We start from the raw sequence: 15,941 nt of genomic DNA, 5'->3' as shown, positions 1-15,941 counted from the left end.
CAGAAGTAGCCAACAGGTATCGGTCAGAAACCAACACATACATAAAAAAGGGACCACACATGCTGAGAAGAGCAAGTTAACAAAGATAAACAAGAGAACATGTCGGAAACGAGTGGGGTAAATGTGTGTTAATACTGCAAGTGGATCCTTTGGCTTCCATGATTGGCTCAGGTCTCTGATTCTGGAAGAAACACAGCCACACACACACACACACATTAAGTTACCTGCAGTAGGGTCTTTGGCCAATGAGTTATCCAAGGCACTTGTTATTGACTGAAAGAGGTTCATTTTCTGAGTTTGCCCTGTGAAAGTAAAGTTAGAAAAAGTTACAAAAACTGTAAAACATGTTTAAAAAAAAAAAGTAATAATAACCAGTTTCTTAACAGTTGATTATTACACGGCAAAAAAGCAAGATCAAAGAAAGGAAGAGAATTTATCACTGGAACTTATCAAATTTTAGAGATGACAGATCTATAAGAGATACAAATGAAGTAAGCGTGGAGAGGCAGTGAGTGAGGTAAATCCTATGTATACTAAACAATGCATAAGAAAGCAAACAAATGGAGAAAAACCGCCAAATGGTGAAGTATCTGTAGATAAAGCTACAACTTTCAGTAGAAATGGATGGAGTGGGAGCCAGAGATTGCTGAGTCAAAGGCCTAAAGAATGCACATAAAGAACGTGAAGACTGCAGCCAGTGGCCATAGCCCATGAAACACAAGGAAGTTATCTTTAGATAAACTAGTGTGCCTAACGGTTGGTGCTTGGAGAATCCTGAATCTCTTCCCTGAACACGTCAGACTCAGGCCTTCCTACTGTCTTATTGCTTAACTAAAATCCCTGCAGGCTAATGCCTGTCTCCATAAATAGACTTTGGGAGGGGCCATATGACACAATACAGGGAAGGAACTTATCATAAACCAACAGTGCATTGGAAGGCGCCACCACAGGCAATGCTGAAAAACCGTGTTCAAAGAATATATTTGGTAAACCCTAAATGCAGCCCACAAGCTGGCTATCGACTGTCAGATCCAGCATTAGTCCTGACCCTCTCAACATCCTTATTTTGAGTGGAACAGTAAAGCTTTATGCGATAGAATTCCTAATGTTGCAAATTCAGAATTCGCATGACTTTGGAGCGTTGAGCAAACCAAACGCTGGCCAAGGTCCACTACTACCGGCACTACTACCAGCTCCTCTTCGACAGCCTTCAAAGCTCAGGCAGGCTACCCACGGATCCATGGGAAGCAAATTATTTACCTTCAATTCCAGGCCCACTCTGGCCTTTGCCCCGCTAACCTCCATGTTCTATTAGTCACCTAATGGGAGGTAGTCAAGGCCTAATTACCAGCATGGGACCTAAGAGCTCCTGCTGTTGGCTTCAAACCTCTGACCGTGACGTGCTAGTCACTGGTCCTCCATGGTTCTCTCTCAGCCTGGCCTCGGGCATGCTCCTGCTTGACCTCAGGTGTCTCCCTCCTCACTTCAATAGCACTGCATGCCCAAACTTCAGGCCTTGGCAGTCTCCTATCAGGTCACCTTGATTCCCTCTGCACCCAGAATAATGGCCTCTTTATACTCTTGTTTCTGAAGACAGTAAGAATTCATTCAGAAAGTATCATTACATCACCAGTGTCGAAGAACACACAATCACACCAAACGTCCACAATTACTTCATAAAGTATTTTTCTTCAGTTGTCTCATTTAAAGGTTACCTTCCTTAACTCTTTCTCTAGCCTGTTGTTCTAGCTAGCCTTCCTGTCGCTGCGAGAGGCACCATGACCAAAAGCAACTTAGAGAGGAAAATGTTTATTTAATCTTACAGGTTACAGAGTCCACCAATGGGGAAAGTCAGGACAGGGACTCAGGCTGAGACAAGAGGCACAGAGGAGAGCTGCTTGCTGGCTTGCTCTCTGGCACCCTTAAACAAGCCGGGACCCCTGTTCAGCCTTCTACAGCAGTTAGCAGTCAACCAAATACCCCACAGGCTGCCTACAGGCCAATCTGATTGAGAAAATGCCTCTAGCTCTGTCAGTTTGCTGGTTGTCATTAACCAAAAGACCTATGCTCTTAAAGTTGTTGGTGATACAACATCAGACCACAGTTTGAGATAAACGTTTTTTCCCTAATGACAATAACATACCCACTTCATACATGCAATAGCATAACTACTTCATATATGTAGTAAAGTCATATTTGGGTCATTTATTAGGCTTTTCATAGTTAAGAACCTAACAGCTAGTATCATTTTAATTTTGCTGACCATTTGTATTAATAGCAAATGCCCCCACAAGATCTTTGCTTTTCCCAGAGCTAGGGATCCAATCCATACTGTTAGCTGAGTGTTCCACCTTCGAGCTCCACCCCCAACCCTCTTGATTCATCTTATCACACTGCTGTTACTCAGCAAGTTTTTACTAGAAAAACAGTAAGAATTCAATGAAAATCACACAACACTGGGCTGAAGGATTGTGAGTTCAAAGCCACCCTGGGCTATGTAAGGAACTCCTATCTCAAAATAACCAAAAACAACAAAAAATATATGCTGTAGGATGTTCTGTATGTCAAATGTGTTGCTCTGATTGGTTAAAATAAATAAAGTGCTGATTGGCCAGTAGCCAGGCAGGAAGGATAGGGTAGGCGGGACAAGGAAGAGGAGAAGGCTGGGAACAGGAAGACTGGGAGGAGACACTGCCAGCCGCTGCCATGAGAAGCAACATGTAAAGACACTGGTAAGCCACAAGCCATGTGGCAAAGTATAGATTAATAGAAATGGGCTAAATATAAGAGTAAGAGCTAGACAATGGTAGGCCTGAGCTAATGGCCAAGCAGTTTAAATAATATAAGTGTCTGTATGATTATTTTATACGAGGGTTATGGGACCGTGGGGGCTTGGTGGCACCTGGAGAGACACTCTCCAACTACAAATATACAAAGTAAAACTAGAATGTAGGCCGGGCAGTGGTGGCGCACGCCTTTAATCCCAGCACTCAGGAGGCAGAGCCAGGTGGATCTCTGTGAGTTCAAAGTCAGCCTGGGCTACCAAGTGAGTTCCAGGAAAGGTGCAAAGCTACACAGGGAAACCCTGTCTTGAAAAACCAAAAAAAAAACTAGAATGTACTCTTGACACTGAAAATATTACCTCACTTTGTGGGGGATAACTTACAGGTTATTTATGTTTTCATCTCAGCACACAAATGATATTTTCATTAGTGGATATTTTCACTAAAGATTATAAAGTTTAGGTTTGGAGTTCACGCCAGTACTATTTCAAGTTACAAGTGACAAATTTGATATAGCAACATCTACTTGCAATTCTTTTTTAACTGAGGCATGGGTGGTACATAAGAAACCCTATTATTCACAACTTTATTTTATAATCTCATAGTGTAGCTGGCCTCGAATTTAAGATCATCCTACCTCAGCCTCCAGACACCCTGTTCTTCCCTCTATTTGCCAGCCATGTACCTTTATCCTTCTTCAACTCCCATTAAAACACATCCCAAATATCTCCCCACAACTTAAGACTTGAGAGAACCCAAAACTAGACACAGACAGGCAGCAGGCAGACACACACACACACACACACACACACACACACACACACACACACACACATAATTTGTACTAAAATGTAAATGGAAGTGCATGGATACAGCTCAATGATAGAAAGCTTCACCAGTATGCATGCTTGGCTTCAATAACCAGCACCAAAAACTAACAAGAACCAAAAAAGTAAGACTCTATGAGTCCAATTGTGTTTCTCTGTGCTTGCGTGGTGTTTATGAAAGCCAGAGGTCAACATCTGGTGTCTTCCTTTATTGCTCTCTCTTTTTTTTGTGTGTTTTAATTTGTTTTGTTGACACTATGTAGCCCTGGCTAGCCTGGAATTCACTATATAGACCAGCTGGTCTCAAACTCACAGAGATCTATGTTACTCTGCCTCTACGTGCTGGGATTAAAGGCATGTGCAGCCACACCCAGATCTACCTTGTGTTTTAGAGTCCCTCATTGAACTAGGAGCTTACCAAATGACTAGACTGACTGGCCAGATAGCCCTAGGATCCTCCTGTCTCCACCTCTGGAGCTAGGATTCCAGGCACTCCCCCTGCCACACCAAGCTTTTTAATCCCAGCACTGGAGAGACACAAGCAGGCGGATCTCTTAGTTCAAAGCCAGCCTGATCAACAGAGTTAGTTTCAGAGCAGCCAGAATCCTACAAAGCAAACCACATCGTTCATTCCCCTGTAGAAAGCCCTACAAAGACCTCTGACTACACTGGAATAATCCCACTCCTTGCACATCCACAAGACCCTGCTGACCCATACCTGCCCACCTGGACTGTCCCATTTTGCATCACTGGTCCCAAGGATGACCACTGCAGTCTTCTCTCAGTTCCATTATGTAAGCGCTCTGTTGCCTCAGAACCTACACATGAGAACCCCTCCAGTGAGAATTCCCTCTCCCACATGTGAGTACCTTTTAAAACCTGGGCTAAATAAACATCTTGGGAGCCTTGACCAATCTGTGTTATCCTCTTCCTTAGCACTGGAACATTTCTCAAAGGTCACTGACCACAGTGAGCCTTAGTTTAATTGTACACTTGCTTGCTATTTTCTTCCCATCTCCCTACCAGACTTCAATTCCAGGAGGACAGGGCCATAGCCATATATATCCACAGCATCTAGCAGTCTGACATCCAGAAAGAAATAAAGATGTGTGAAATGAATGAGTTAACAAGCTCACACATGCACACAATTACGGAGCCTCGGAACAAAGAGAGGCCAGGATATAATGTGTAACACACCATAATGTAGCCAGCACACACACCAGCCAAGACAGGCCTGGCCTGAGGTCTGCTAAGTTAATTGTTCTCTGTGTGACTTAGTGAAAGCTGCCTAAACTGCTGACTTTCTGTTTCCTCCTCTATAAAAACAAAAACAATATCTAATGTACAGGACCATTGTGAGAAACCTGTGAGGTGATATCTATCAAGAAGCCAATGTCCAGAGTTTCCACCTCTGATATGTTGGTATCTACCTCCCCTTTCTCCTCTCTACAGAGACTTAATCTAGTACCTCAGCTGCTAGGCACCAATAGCTACATGGATCATCTCACTAGGTTCCCACAGTACAGATGAGGGCAGCAAAATATACAAAGATTAATGGGTAGGGACAATGTCACAACCCAAAGCTGTCAAGGGAGAAATAAAATCCAGGCATGTGCTGGCTCATACCTATAAGACCAGCACCTGGAAGGCTGGGGCCAGAGGATCACCAGAGTTTGAAGCCAGCTGGAGCTAGGTATGATTTCTTGGCCCACACGGGGTGCAGTGTGAGAGTTTTTCTTTAAGGGGGGGGGGAAGAAAGGAGGGAGGGAGGAAGAAGGGAGGGAGGTGGGAGTCAAAAAGCAGAAATCCACAGCTCCTAACTTCTGGGTAATACTACCCCTAGAATGCCAAAATTTCCAAAATGAGATGATCAAAAGAAACCTGAAGGCAGTAAATGATGTGAGAGGGAAGGTCAGTCCCTGCTGAGATACACAAGAAGCAGTGTCTTCAACGAAAGCCAGATGTGAGCTGAGCAGAGCCAAGAGGTGTAGAGCCTGTGTTAAAGCATCCACATGTTCCGGGAATTCTGTTACTGTCCTGGTCCATTATCCAATTGAATAGGACATTTGGTTCGAGGGATGGACTTCACATTCATCTGGCCAGAGTGGATCATCGAGTCCTTGGAGGACCTTGGAAGACCCAGAAGGAGAGACAGCGTGGCCCCAAGTTGGGAGCCAGGAGGCAATGTGGCTAGTGCATCTCAGCCATGGTAACTGTCTCAGGTTCACATCTTATATTAGTCCTCGAGTTTTATAATTAATAAACGGTAAGAGAAACCCCTTCACCCATGTGAAGTGTGAACAACATTAGGAGATAGCTCAGTAGAACGTGGACCCGCCTCTTACACTAAATGCCTGAAAATAGAAAGTTAATGTCTTTGTGTCTCAACTTCTTCATTCTTAAAGTGTAGATGATAATGTGACCTCCATCACAGCCGGTCTCACAAGATCACATTTTGGACAACACCAAATCCAACAGGCTAAAGAGGGAATTATCTGGCCTCAAGGGTTATCAACTTTGCCATCAAGTTGTTTTAGTGGCAGACTAACATTCAGACAGCCTGCCTCACAGTATTATATCCAAACCAGGTTAAAATTTAAGTCTCTTTCTTGTGCCTTCCCTTTCTCCGAAGACGGGAATGTACCCCAGAATTCCCTACTTGTATCAGTGGTCCTGGCACCTCACTCTCTAAGTTAGGATTTCTATTGCTGTGAAGAGACAGCATGACCACATTTTTTGGGGTTTGGTTTTGTTTTTTGGTTTTTTGAGACAGGGTTTCTCTGTGTAGCTTTGCGCCTTTTCCTGGAACTCACTTGGTAGCCCAGGCTGGCCTCGAACTCACAGAGATCCACCTGGCTCTGCCTCCCGAGTGCTGGGATTAAAGGCGTGCACCACCACTGCCCGGCTCCATGACCACATTATTATAAGGAAAACATTTAATTGAGGAGAGGGGACTCACTTACAGTTTTAGAGGTTCAATCCATTATCATCATGGTGGGGAGCATAGTTGTGTGCAGGCAAACATGATGCTGTGTGGAGCCCATTTTCAGGTTTCCTAGTGGCTTTACCTAGCAGGTCTGCATAGAAAGGATGATTGGACCCACAGGCCTGTGTGCAGGTGTCTGAGATGGTTTGCACTTGGCTGTGCTGGGGGAGGTCTTTTTGCTCCACCCTTTGGCATTTCTATAATATCCTAGTGCAGAGACAGTCGGGGACCACTGGAACAAGTTCCAGGCCCTCTCAAGGCTATTTTAGATTTTCTATCTGTTTATCTCCACACTCTAAATCCTTCTATCTAACATTTCCTGCTGCTCACACTCAAGAGCACTCTGGGGAAATGTGGGAGTGCTGGGTAGACCCCCTGCCCTGCAGTGCTGGAGGAGTAGTTAGCTGAAATTCCTACATCTCACAGGCAACAGAAAGTTGACTGAGACACTGGGCAGTATCTTAAGCATAGGAAACCTCAAAGTCTACCCCCACAGTGACACACTACCTCCAGGAAGGCCATACCCACCCGAACAAAGCCACACCTCCTAATAGTGCCACTCCCTCTAAGATTATGATTACATTCAAACTACCATACCCTCCATCATGGTTAAGTACCAACTGTCAATCTAACAATATCTAGACTCACTTAGGAGGCAAGCCTCAAGACACACCCATAAGGGGTCATCTGTAGGACATTAATTGAGGTGGGAAGACCCACCCTTAATGGCAACAGCACCAATGCATGGTCTGGGTTTGGACTGCATTAAAACAAGAGAAGACCTGAGCACTAGCATTCATCCCACTCTGCTGCCTGACTGCAGATGTCATGTGACCAGCTTCAGCAAATTCCTGCTACCAAGACTTCTCCAACATGATGAACTGCACCCTTGAACTGTGAGCCAAGATATATCCTTCCTTCCTTAGTGTTGTTTGTCTGGGTACTGTATTCCAGCAAAGAGGAAAGTACCACATCACCCTTTTAGTTATCCTTGCTACAAATGATTATGTCATCCTCAACACCCTTCCCCAGCACCCAGTGGTAAAACAGCTAAACTGGGTCAATATCACCAAAATTCCTACCACCCACTGGCATTCCAAGTTCAATTACACCCTCTCATCTGAGGAATGATAATACTCAAGGGCTTCTCTCTCAGCTCCTCTCTACACATCCAGCAATACTTCCCCCTAACTTTGCTAATAACACAAGCACTCCTCAAATCACTCTCTTCCCAGAAATAAATGATGGCTTCCCACAGCACAAAAGAATTTAAAACAAAGTGCAATGCACCCATCATAGTCTGAGGTACACAGCAGGCATGCGATATATTATCACCCCAAACTTTGTCCTGAATTTTAAACCCTCATTTATTCTTTCATATGTATTCCTTTTTTCCTCCAAATAAACTCACTTCCCATTGCTCAAATAAACACCATGTTTCCCAATCTGACTTTACGCATAATATTCCCACCTGTATAATACTGGAAAAAAAAAACCATCCCCACGAACAAAAGGTCTTCTTCTACCCCTGATCATCACAAGACCTGCATACCCCACTGTCTGAAGCATCTCAATCACAAATTTTTCTGATGTGGGATATTTGCACATTGAGTGAAGATGTGTTGCTGTGATTGGTGTAAATAGCCAATCACTAGATAGCAGAGTATAGGTGGAACTTCCGGGCAGAGAGAGAACTCTGGGAAGAAAGAAGGCAGAGCCACCAGCCAGATACATAGGAGAAGAGGTAACAAGACACATGGAAGAACATAGATTTAAAAATATAGGTTAATAAGTTATAAGAACTAGTTAGGAGCCGGGCGGTGGTGGCACACGCCTTTAATCCCAGCACTCAGGAGGCAGAGGCAGGTGCATCTCTGTGAGTTGGAGGCCAGCATGGGCTACAGAGCGAGAGCCAGGCACCAAAACTACACAGAGAAACCCTGTCTCAGAAAAAAAAAAAAAAAAGAACTAGTTAAGAACAAGCCTAAAGTCGGGGATTTAGCTCAGCGGTAGAGCGCTGAAAAAAAGTCCTCAGCTCTGGAAAAAAAAAAAAAAAAAGGAACAAGCCTAAGCTAAGGCTGAGCTTTCATAATTAATAATATGTCTCCATGTGGCTATCTGTGAGCTGGTGGCCCAAAGGAAAATCTCACTACATATGGTGCCCAATGTCCAACTATGTATATCCACATATGGCCCTAGAAAGCTTTAAAAAAAAAAGTTCTGAACAAGCAGCTTCCTGGCAACGTGGTTTCTCAGGTAGGCTCGGCATACAGAGGCTCTTTTAAGAAGCTCTGCTATGCAGCTGGGCACTTAAGCAGACAGCACAGGGTACAAATACCTGCTGTAGGCGGACACAACAGATTCCCAGAGCTGGGGTGGGTAAATGTGGCTTAGGGGCCAGTATCCACCAGCATGAAACCAGGCGCTCATGGAACCCAGGGGATGGAGCCAGCCACCAGTGCATCATGTGCTAAGCAGAGCAACACTGTAGCCTAGTAGTTTATGAGTCAGTTCAAAACCAAGAAAACCTCTGAACAGATATACTATGCTTAAAAACGTGCTTAGATGCTGAAGAAAGATAAGAAAATGGGTATAGTCAAAAAAATAGTTTAAAAATAATAAAGTCTTTAAAGAAAGAGTAAAGTAATATTTTAAGTAGCCCAGGTTATCCAGCCTCTCAGAATGCCTCTGTCACAGTTTCCACAAAAATCTGCATCCAGGATGACTTCAAAGCTGCTAGCTGAGAGGGACCAGCCTAACCGACTGCTCACTCCAGGACTTCAGATAAGCCCTGCACTTCCCTTCAAACGATATAGCTAGCTCTCTCAGGACTTGACCACTAGCGCAATTTTCTCAGGGTCTTCTAAAGATGCCATCACCTCCCCCCTACCAAACAACAGGAATCAGTCTAGAAAACATGTCTCCCACATTCCCAAGAGGTGGAATGAGTGTTTTTTGGTCATTTGGTGGGTTATGAATGTTTGCCATCATTTAGGTGGGTTGACTGCAAGTTGTTACTGGTCATGGTCAGGGAAGAAACTAAACAAAGTAGGTTAGATTCAGGGATCTCTTCCTGAAAATAAAGAAAAGAGAGTATATAGGAATGATAAGATAAAAGGGTAGATTATTAAATCTACTTTTAAGCAACAATTTAAATGGTCTCAAATATTTTACATTGGTATAGATTTTTGTATACTGACACAAATTTAAGGTTACTTTTGTTATACTGTGTTTATGTTTCTACTCTTAAGGTAATGTACCTATACAGTTCATTTAAAACTGTAAAGTTCTAGTCTTTGAAAGCTATTTAGGATAATAAAGAAATCCAGGTTAGTAGTTAGTCATCCAAAACAAACTTATAATCATGTTAGGTATATTTTCAAGGTTAAATAAACAGAGATACATTTTAAATAGATAGGTAGTCTTCAAACACTTCAGAGACCTACAGAATATGGCATTTAGGTTGTTTTAATAAGGTAAGGATTTTCATGATAGTGAGACACATCTGCTCCTGGCAGCACAAATCTACTTCAGAGATGATAGGGATCAAAGAACCTCCATATGGAGTTTGCTTTCATTGTGGCAAAGTTAACCACTGGACAAAGAGGCTGTCCTTGCCTCAACTACCGACAGAATGCTGTCCAAACTAGACAAGCATGACACAAAAGAAGGCAACTGCTGAACTTTGTCAAGACAAGGTAGGATAGTCCTTCAAAAATTCCTGCTTTACAAAAAAGTCTATCAGAAATTTTAGGCCTGTAGTCTCAAGACAGATGCTTCAATGTTGCAGAGGAACCTTGGGTGACTATTCAGGCAGCTAGATGTCTCTGTCATTTCCATAGTTTTAGAAGTTGTTTGCTCTGCATTTCTTGTTTACTCAGGTACTATTATATTCTTCTTGGATCCTTGATGGTGTTGAAGTCTAGAAAGTTATAGTTACAGTTTTCCTTGTTACCAAATTCAGAAAAACAAACTTACACAGGAGATGTAAAATTTATAAAGTTGAAAAACATAAAAACTTAAGTTGTTTTCTAAAAAGATATTTTTAGGATGATAATACAAGTTATGCTAGAAAATGGTTTACGTATAAAACTTTGGACTCACCAAGATAGCTAATAATAGAGTATTTTCTTCAAGTATATGCCAAATACAAATCAACTGGACATTGTGAATGTCATTCTTAACTGATAATTGTTCTTATTACATGTAGTTTTATTATGTTAGAGTTAAAACCTTTCCTTTTTACTTAGACAAAAAGGGGGAAATGTTATAGGATATTTGTACACCGTGTTGCTCTGATTAGTATAACAAAAAGCTGAATGGTCAATAGCTAGGCAGGAAAGTATATGTGGGACCTCTGGGCAGAGAGAGAACTCTGGGAAGAAGAAAGGCAGAGTCGCCAGCCAGACACAGAGGAAGAAACATGAGCAGTATGGAACAGTATGGAGATGAGGTAACAAGCCATGTAGAAAATGTAGATTTAAAAATATGGGTTAATTTAAGCTATAAGAACTAGTTACGTACAAGCCTAAACTAAGGCTGGGCTTTCATAATTAATAATAAGTCTCTGTGTTGTTATTTGTGAGCCGGTGGCCCAAAGGAAAATCTGACTATAGTTTTCTTTCCGATACAACACAGGATGACCCTACTCTGGGCCTTAAACCTACTCAGTCTTGTTTCTACCTGAAAAACAATATTCCAGTGGTCTTTGAAAAGATAAGCCCTGTCTCAGTTCACTGTGCAGCTTAAAAGTCACCTACTTGAAGCTGATCCTAGCCACAAACTGAGTAAGTGCCTCTTCCATGTGAAATCAAACAATGTGGATGAATGAAAAACATTTGCAGCACATGTGAAGGGCAGAGAGTTGGTATCTTCATTAACAGCCGTGATACGCAAAGTTTTAGCACTATTATGAGGCTTTCAAGCAAGACACAATGGGTTTGAAAGTTGACTCTGTTCTTTACCACACTTGGGAAGGCCACAAACATCTCTGAGCCTCAATATACAATGAACATAATACCATCTAGCTATGTGATTATTGTGAAGATAACAGATTGATGCCCACCACAAATTCTAGATAAAAGCAATTACTCAACAATGGAGTCAGCATCGACAGGAAAAAAGATGTAGGGCACAACTTTCAAAATATGAAAAAAGAAAAAGAAATGCTCGTCACAAAAGAACATAAACTAGTGAGCAAATAGTATGTGTACCTGAAGTTTTCTCCAGTCCTGCCTGGCCCACAGTCAGGACAAATCTTTCTCCCTGCCAGTCCCGCAGCCACTCAGACCCAACCAAGTAAACACACAGAGACTTATATTGCTTACAAACTGTATGGCCACAGCAGGCTTCTAGCTAATTGTTCTAATATCTTAAATTGACCCATTTCTATTAATCTATAAGTTGCCACATGGCTCGTGGCTTACTGGTATCTTAACATCTTCTCATGGCAGTGGCTGGCAGCGGCTCTCTGCCTCAGCCTTCCTGTTCCTGGAATTCTCTTCTCTGCTTGTCCTGCCTATACTTCCTGCCTGGCTAGTGACCAATCAGTGTTTTATTTACACAGAGCGATATCCACAGCAATTATGGGAAAAGATTCCTCAGCAGAAGAGAAACAAATGCAAACATAAGATGCAGTTGTTAGTACAAAATTGGAAGGATGTGTTCCTGGGATCCCCAGCACTAACCCTAACACATTCATATATCCTCTCCTCTTACACTTAATACGACAAACACCCTTATGCAGACTAAGTACAAACCAGGCATTTGAAGTAAGCATTTTAAAACCCCATTAAACCAATTCATATTTTTGAGTGAGAACTCTAATCTCTGGGACTTTATCATGCGGGAGGGGGAGGCATGCACATGGAATATATCAATCTTCATATTTTATAACACTGTGAAACTATAACAAACGTATGATGGTGTCTATTAAAAGTTGTTCTTTACTGAGTTAGTACTTCCAAGGTGCCACAGTATGTTAAATATATTAGCAACACTGTGTTAAATGTACAAGTGACATTCAGCCCTTACTTAGCTCTCCTCTCCTTTCGAAATAGCTGTCATCATTAATCCCTTAATTGTAGAGAAGCTGAGGCTTGTAGAAGTGATAACTTCAAAGTCTCAGGAGATAGAGACAAGACCAAATTCAAGACACTGACTCTGACTTCTGAGTTATACATGTTATCAAAACTTGGCAGCATCACAGGAAAATTTTTTCTAATTACAGAAAATACAGTGAGTTGGTAGAATGAACCTTAAAGGGTTAGCAGCATTTACCATGAGTGGTACCAAACACTTTTTTACTTTTTTTCTAACTTATGCCTTTCATCTGTAATATGCTTGTACCGTTTTTATAGTAACAACACAGAGACATGACATCACTCAGATTTTGGTCATTTCACAATTATGAAAGGGAGAATTAAGACCTGTGCTCTATTTCTCTATTACTAGGCCAAAGTTTCTTTGCTGTGAAGACAGTATTGAAGGCTGGGAGGAAAAAAAAAAAAAAAATCAACTGCTATTCATCTTTCTAATCTACTATTTCACAAATCTGGGAAGACTGATCGGTAAATTATTTCTAAATGCCTTTATTGCCTTATGTAGAGTGGCAGTTTTGAAATCTAGCTTAGTAGTAGAGCTACCTGTCAACTTATACCTTGTGTACTCTTGAATACTCTGTTTCAAGGCTTCAGTTTATCTGACTGCAAAGCAAAAATTAAAACATGACCTATCACATGGAAATTAAAACTTGTCCTAGGAACCAAATGAGATGAGGAATGTCAATCTCACCAATAGCAAGCTCTCAACAATTATTGTTCACAAGTAAAGACGGGCTTCCAAAAATACCAGCCCCGGCGTGGGAGAAGTCATTAGACAAGAAAGCGAGACAGGTGTCCTTACAGTCTCCTACTACTCTGCAGATAGACCTGGGATCTTAGGCGACTACACAAAACTTGCAGGAGAAGCAGAGTGTAACAAAGGCGGCACAACAGAAGCCTGACCCACACCCTTCCACTTGCTCTTTCCCACCACCTGTATGGATTACCTCTGCTAGGCCAAATGGCAGCAGAGCCCAGCAACAGGTAAGTATTAGGCTCAAATAGAAGTCTGGATTCTTTCCCATCTCTGGGCAGAACCTGTTTCGTGACCTTGAGAAAATTAAATTCTACTATTTACTCCCTAGGTTTACTCTTCCCTTGCAAATGGAAAAAAAAAAAAAAAAAGCGCCGGGGGGGGGGGGTGAGAAGAAAGAAAGAAAAGTCTTTTACGGGCTGCTGCCTCAAGTTAGTGACCCAGTCCTGGCAAGGTAACACCTAAGGGGCCTGATATGGGAAAGCAGGGATGAAGCTTCCAGACAAGAGGGGCGTTCTTTGGACACCACTTCTGCACCCTCGGGCCCTCGAAGAAGGCAGGGTGCCCTCTCACCTATCTCGAAGGTGCCCAGAGGCTGCACCTGAAGGGAAGAGTCGCCAAGAAAGAGCAACAAGATCACAAGCCGACCCGAGGCGGGGATGGACCCGGGATGCAGGGAGATCGCCGGCTCTCACCATACTGCAGGGACTCCGGGTCCGGCTGGAAGGTGAAGTGGGCCACCCGCCGCTTCTGGGCCGCGTCCTCGCCTCCGGGTTGCAGGAAGCCTTGCACCAGCCCAGCGCAGCGCGGTCCGCACCACCGCCGCTCCGCTCCCGCAGCTCGGAGCCGCAGAAGCCCACCCGCGCGCGCAGCCAACGCCGCCATCCCCGGGTCTCAGGCCCCGCAGCCCACGCTGCCGGCAGGGAGGGCGGAGCTGCGTCGCGAGCCTCCTCATTGGGCGGTTCCGAGGGGCGGGTCCGTAAAAGAAACCAATCGGAGCTGGAAGTTCGGGGGCGGGGATGGGGACGCTGTGACCCGGCGGCCGGCGCAGACGGAAGCAGGACCTAGGGCCCTGCAGCCTGAGATGCGGTCCCCGGCTGTGGAGCCACCCCCAGATTCAAAAGCGTGGCGTGCGGTGTCACACCCCGCGACTGGCTGTGTTCTTCTCCAGTATCATTTTTCACAGTGTCATTTCCTGTAGCTCTTTCATTTTTAAAATGATACTTCCTCCTGTGTTTCTCAGACTCAGTGAGTGCGGGATGGTAAAGAAAGGTTAGTGATTGGATTGTTTTCTTTCACAGAACTTCACTAGCTGCTCAGGCTTCTCCTGCTGAGACGCATCTTGCTCTTGGTATATAGAAAGGTAATACTTCCTTTGCAGACGGAACCAGAGTATCACTGCCCTTAGGCTAACGTGCCACACAGAACAGTAACATGTTTCTCCCGTGTGACCAGGAAGCCTGCAAATGTGGCATCCCGGACTGGGAAACTTGGAGAGCTTTGGCAGTTAAAATAATAATGGGTTTGTGTCGGGATCTATTGTTTTCTATATAGATGCACTCTTTAAACTCAGCATTTTAAAAAGACAAATTCGTCAGTGAAAACAGAGCAGAAAAGACTAAGGGTATGTCTAAGGGGGTAAAGAGTTTGCTGACAAACTGAGTTCAGTCCCTGGAACTCAAAAGGTAAAAGAGATGACAGCTGTAAATTGCCCTCTGACCTCCACAGGATGCTCTGGCATACATGCACTCACAGGTATCCATGAACACATACATACATACATACATACATACATACATACAATGTTAAAAAAAAGTTTAATGGCACAGAAATCTCATCTATTGCTTCTCCTATTAGACGCTTTTGTGAATTAGACACAAGCCAGCAGGGTCATCTGGGAAGAGGGAATCTCATTTGAGAAAACACTTTCACTAGATTAGCCTGCACACAAGTCTATGGTGGCATTTTCTTGATTAGTGATTGGTGTGAGTGGCCCAGCACACTGTGGGTTGTGCTACACTTGAGCAAGTATTGCTGTTGTGTAAGCAGGCAGGGGGACCTCACAGAAGGGGGCAGGAAGGATTGTAGAAGCCAGAGGAGTCGGGGACACAGTCCACAGAGTCAGCTAAGCAGGGCTCATAGGAGTTCACAAGACTAAGGCGACAATCGTGGAGCCTATGTGGGTCTGACCTGGTCCTCTCCGTATACAGAGTGGTTGTGTAGCTTGGTATTCGTGTGGGACTTCAACAGTGAAGGTGGGGGTGTCTCTGACTCTCTTGCCTGCTCTTGGGACCCTTTTCCTCCTGCTGGGTTGCCAAGCCCAGTCTCGATATGCGGGTATGTGCCTAGTCTTATTGTAACTTGTTATACCATGGTCATTTGGTATCTCTGGGAGGCCTGATCTTTTTTTTGAAAGTAAATGGAGGAGGAGTGCAGAAGAAGGGAGGTGGGGGGGGGGGGCTGGGAGGAGTGGAGGGAGGGGAAACGCAG

The 15,941-nt window shown here is 43.7% G+C and overlaps 1 protein-coding gene across 2 annotated transcripts in view; it reads right to left on the bottom strand.

Moving 5' to 3' along the window:
* The window catches only part of Bckdhb (branched chain keto acid dehydrogenase E1 subunit beta), a 192,124-nt gene extending 177,737 nt beyond the window's left edge, over window positions 1–14,387 (bottom strand). Inside the window, exons 1-2 of one of the 2 annotated variants that reach the window (XM_036192976.1) lie at window positions 14,147–14,387; window positions 225–302 (exon numbers count right to left, since the gene is read on the bottom strand). In XM_036192976.1, the coding sequence (XP_036048869.1) occupies window positions 225–302; window positions 14,147–14,336 (268 nt within the window). In that variant the 5' untranslated portion in view covers window positions 14,337–14,387. The other variant, XM_036192977.1, reaches the window with a different exon arrangement.
* Between the last annotated feature and the right edge of the window lie 1,554 nt (window positions 14,388–15,941).

This window comes from Onychomys torridus, chromosome 7, assembly GCF_903995425.1.
Source record: "Onychomys torridus chromosome 7, mOncTor1.1, whole genome shotgun sequence".
NCBI classification, from domain to species: domain Eukaryota; kingdom Metazoa; phylum Chordata; class Mammalia; order Rodentia; family Cricetidae; genus Onychomys; species Onychomys torridus.
This window is presented reverse-complemented; position numbering and strand designations above follow the sequence as displayed.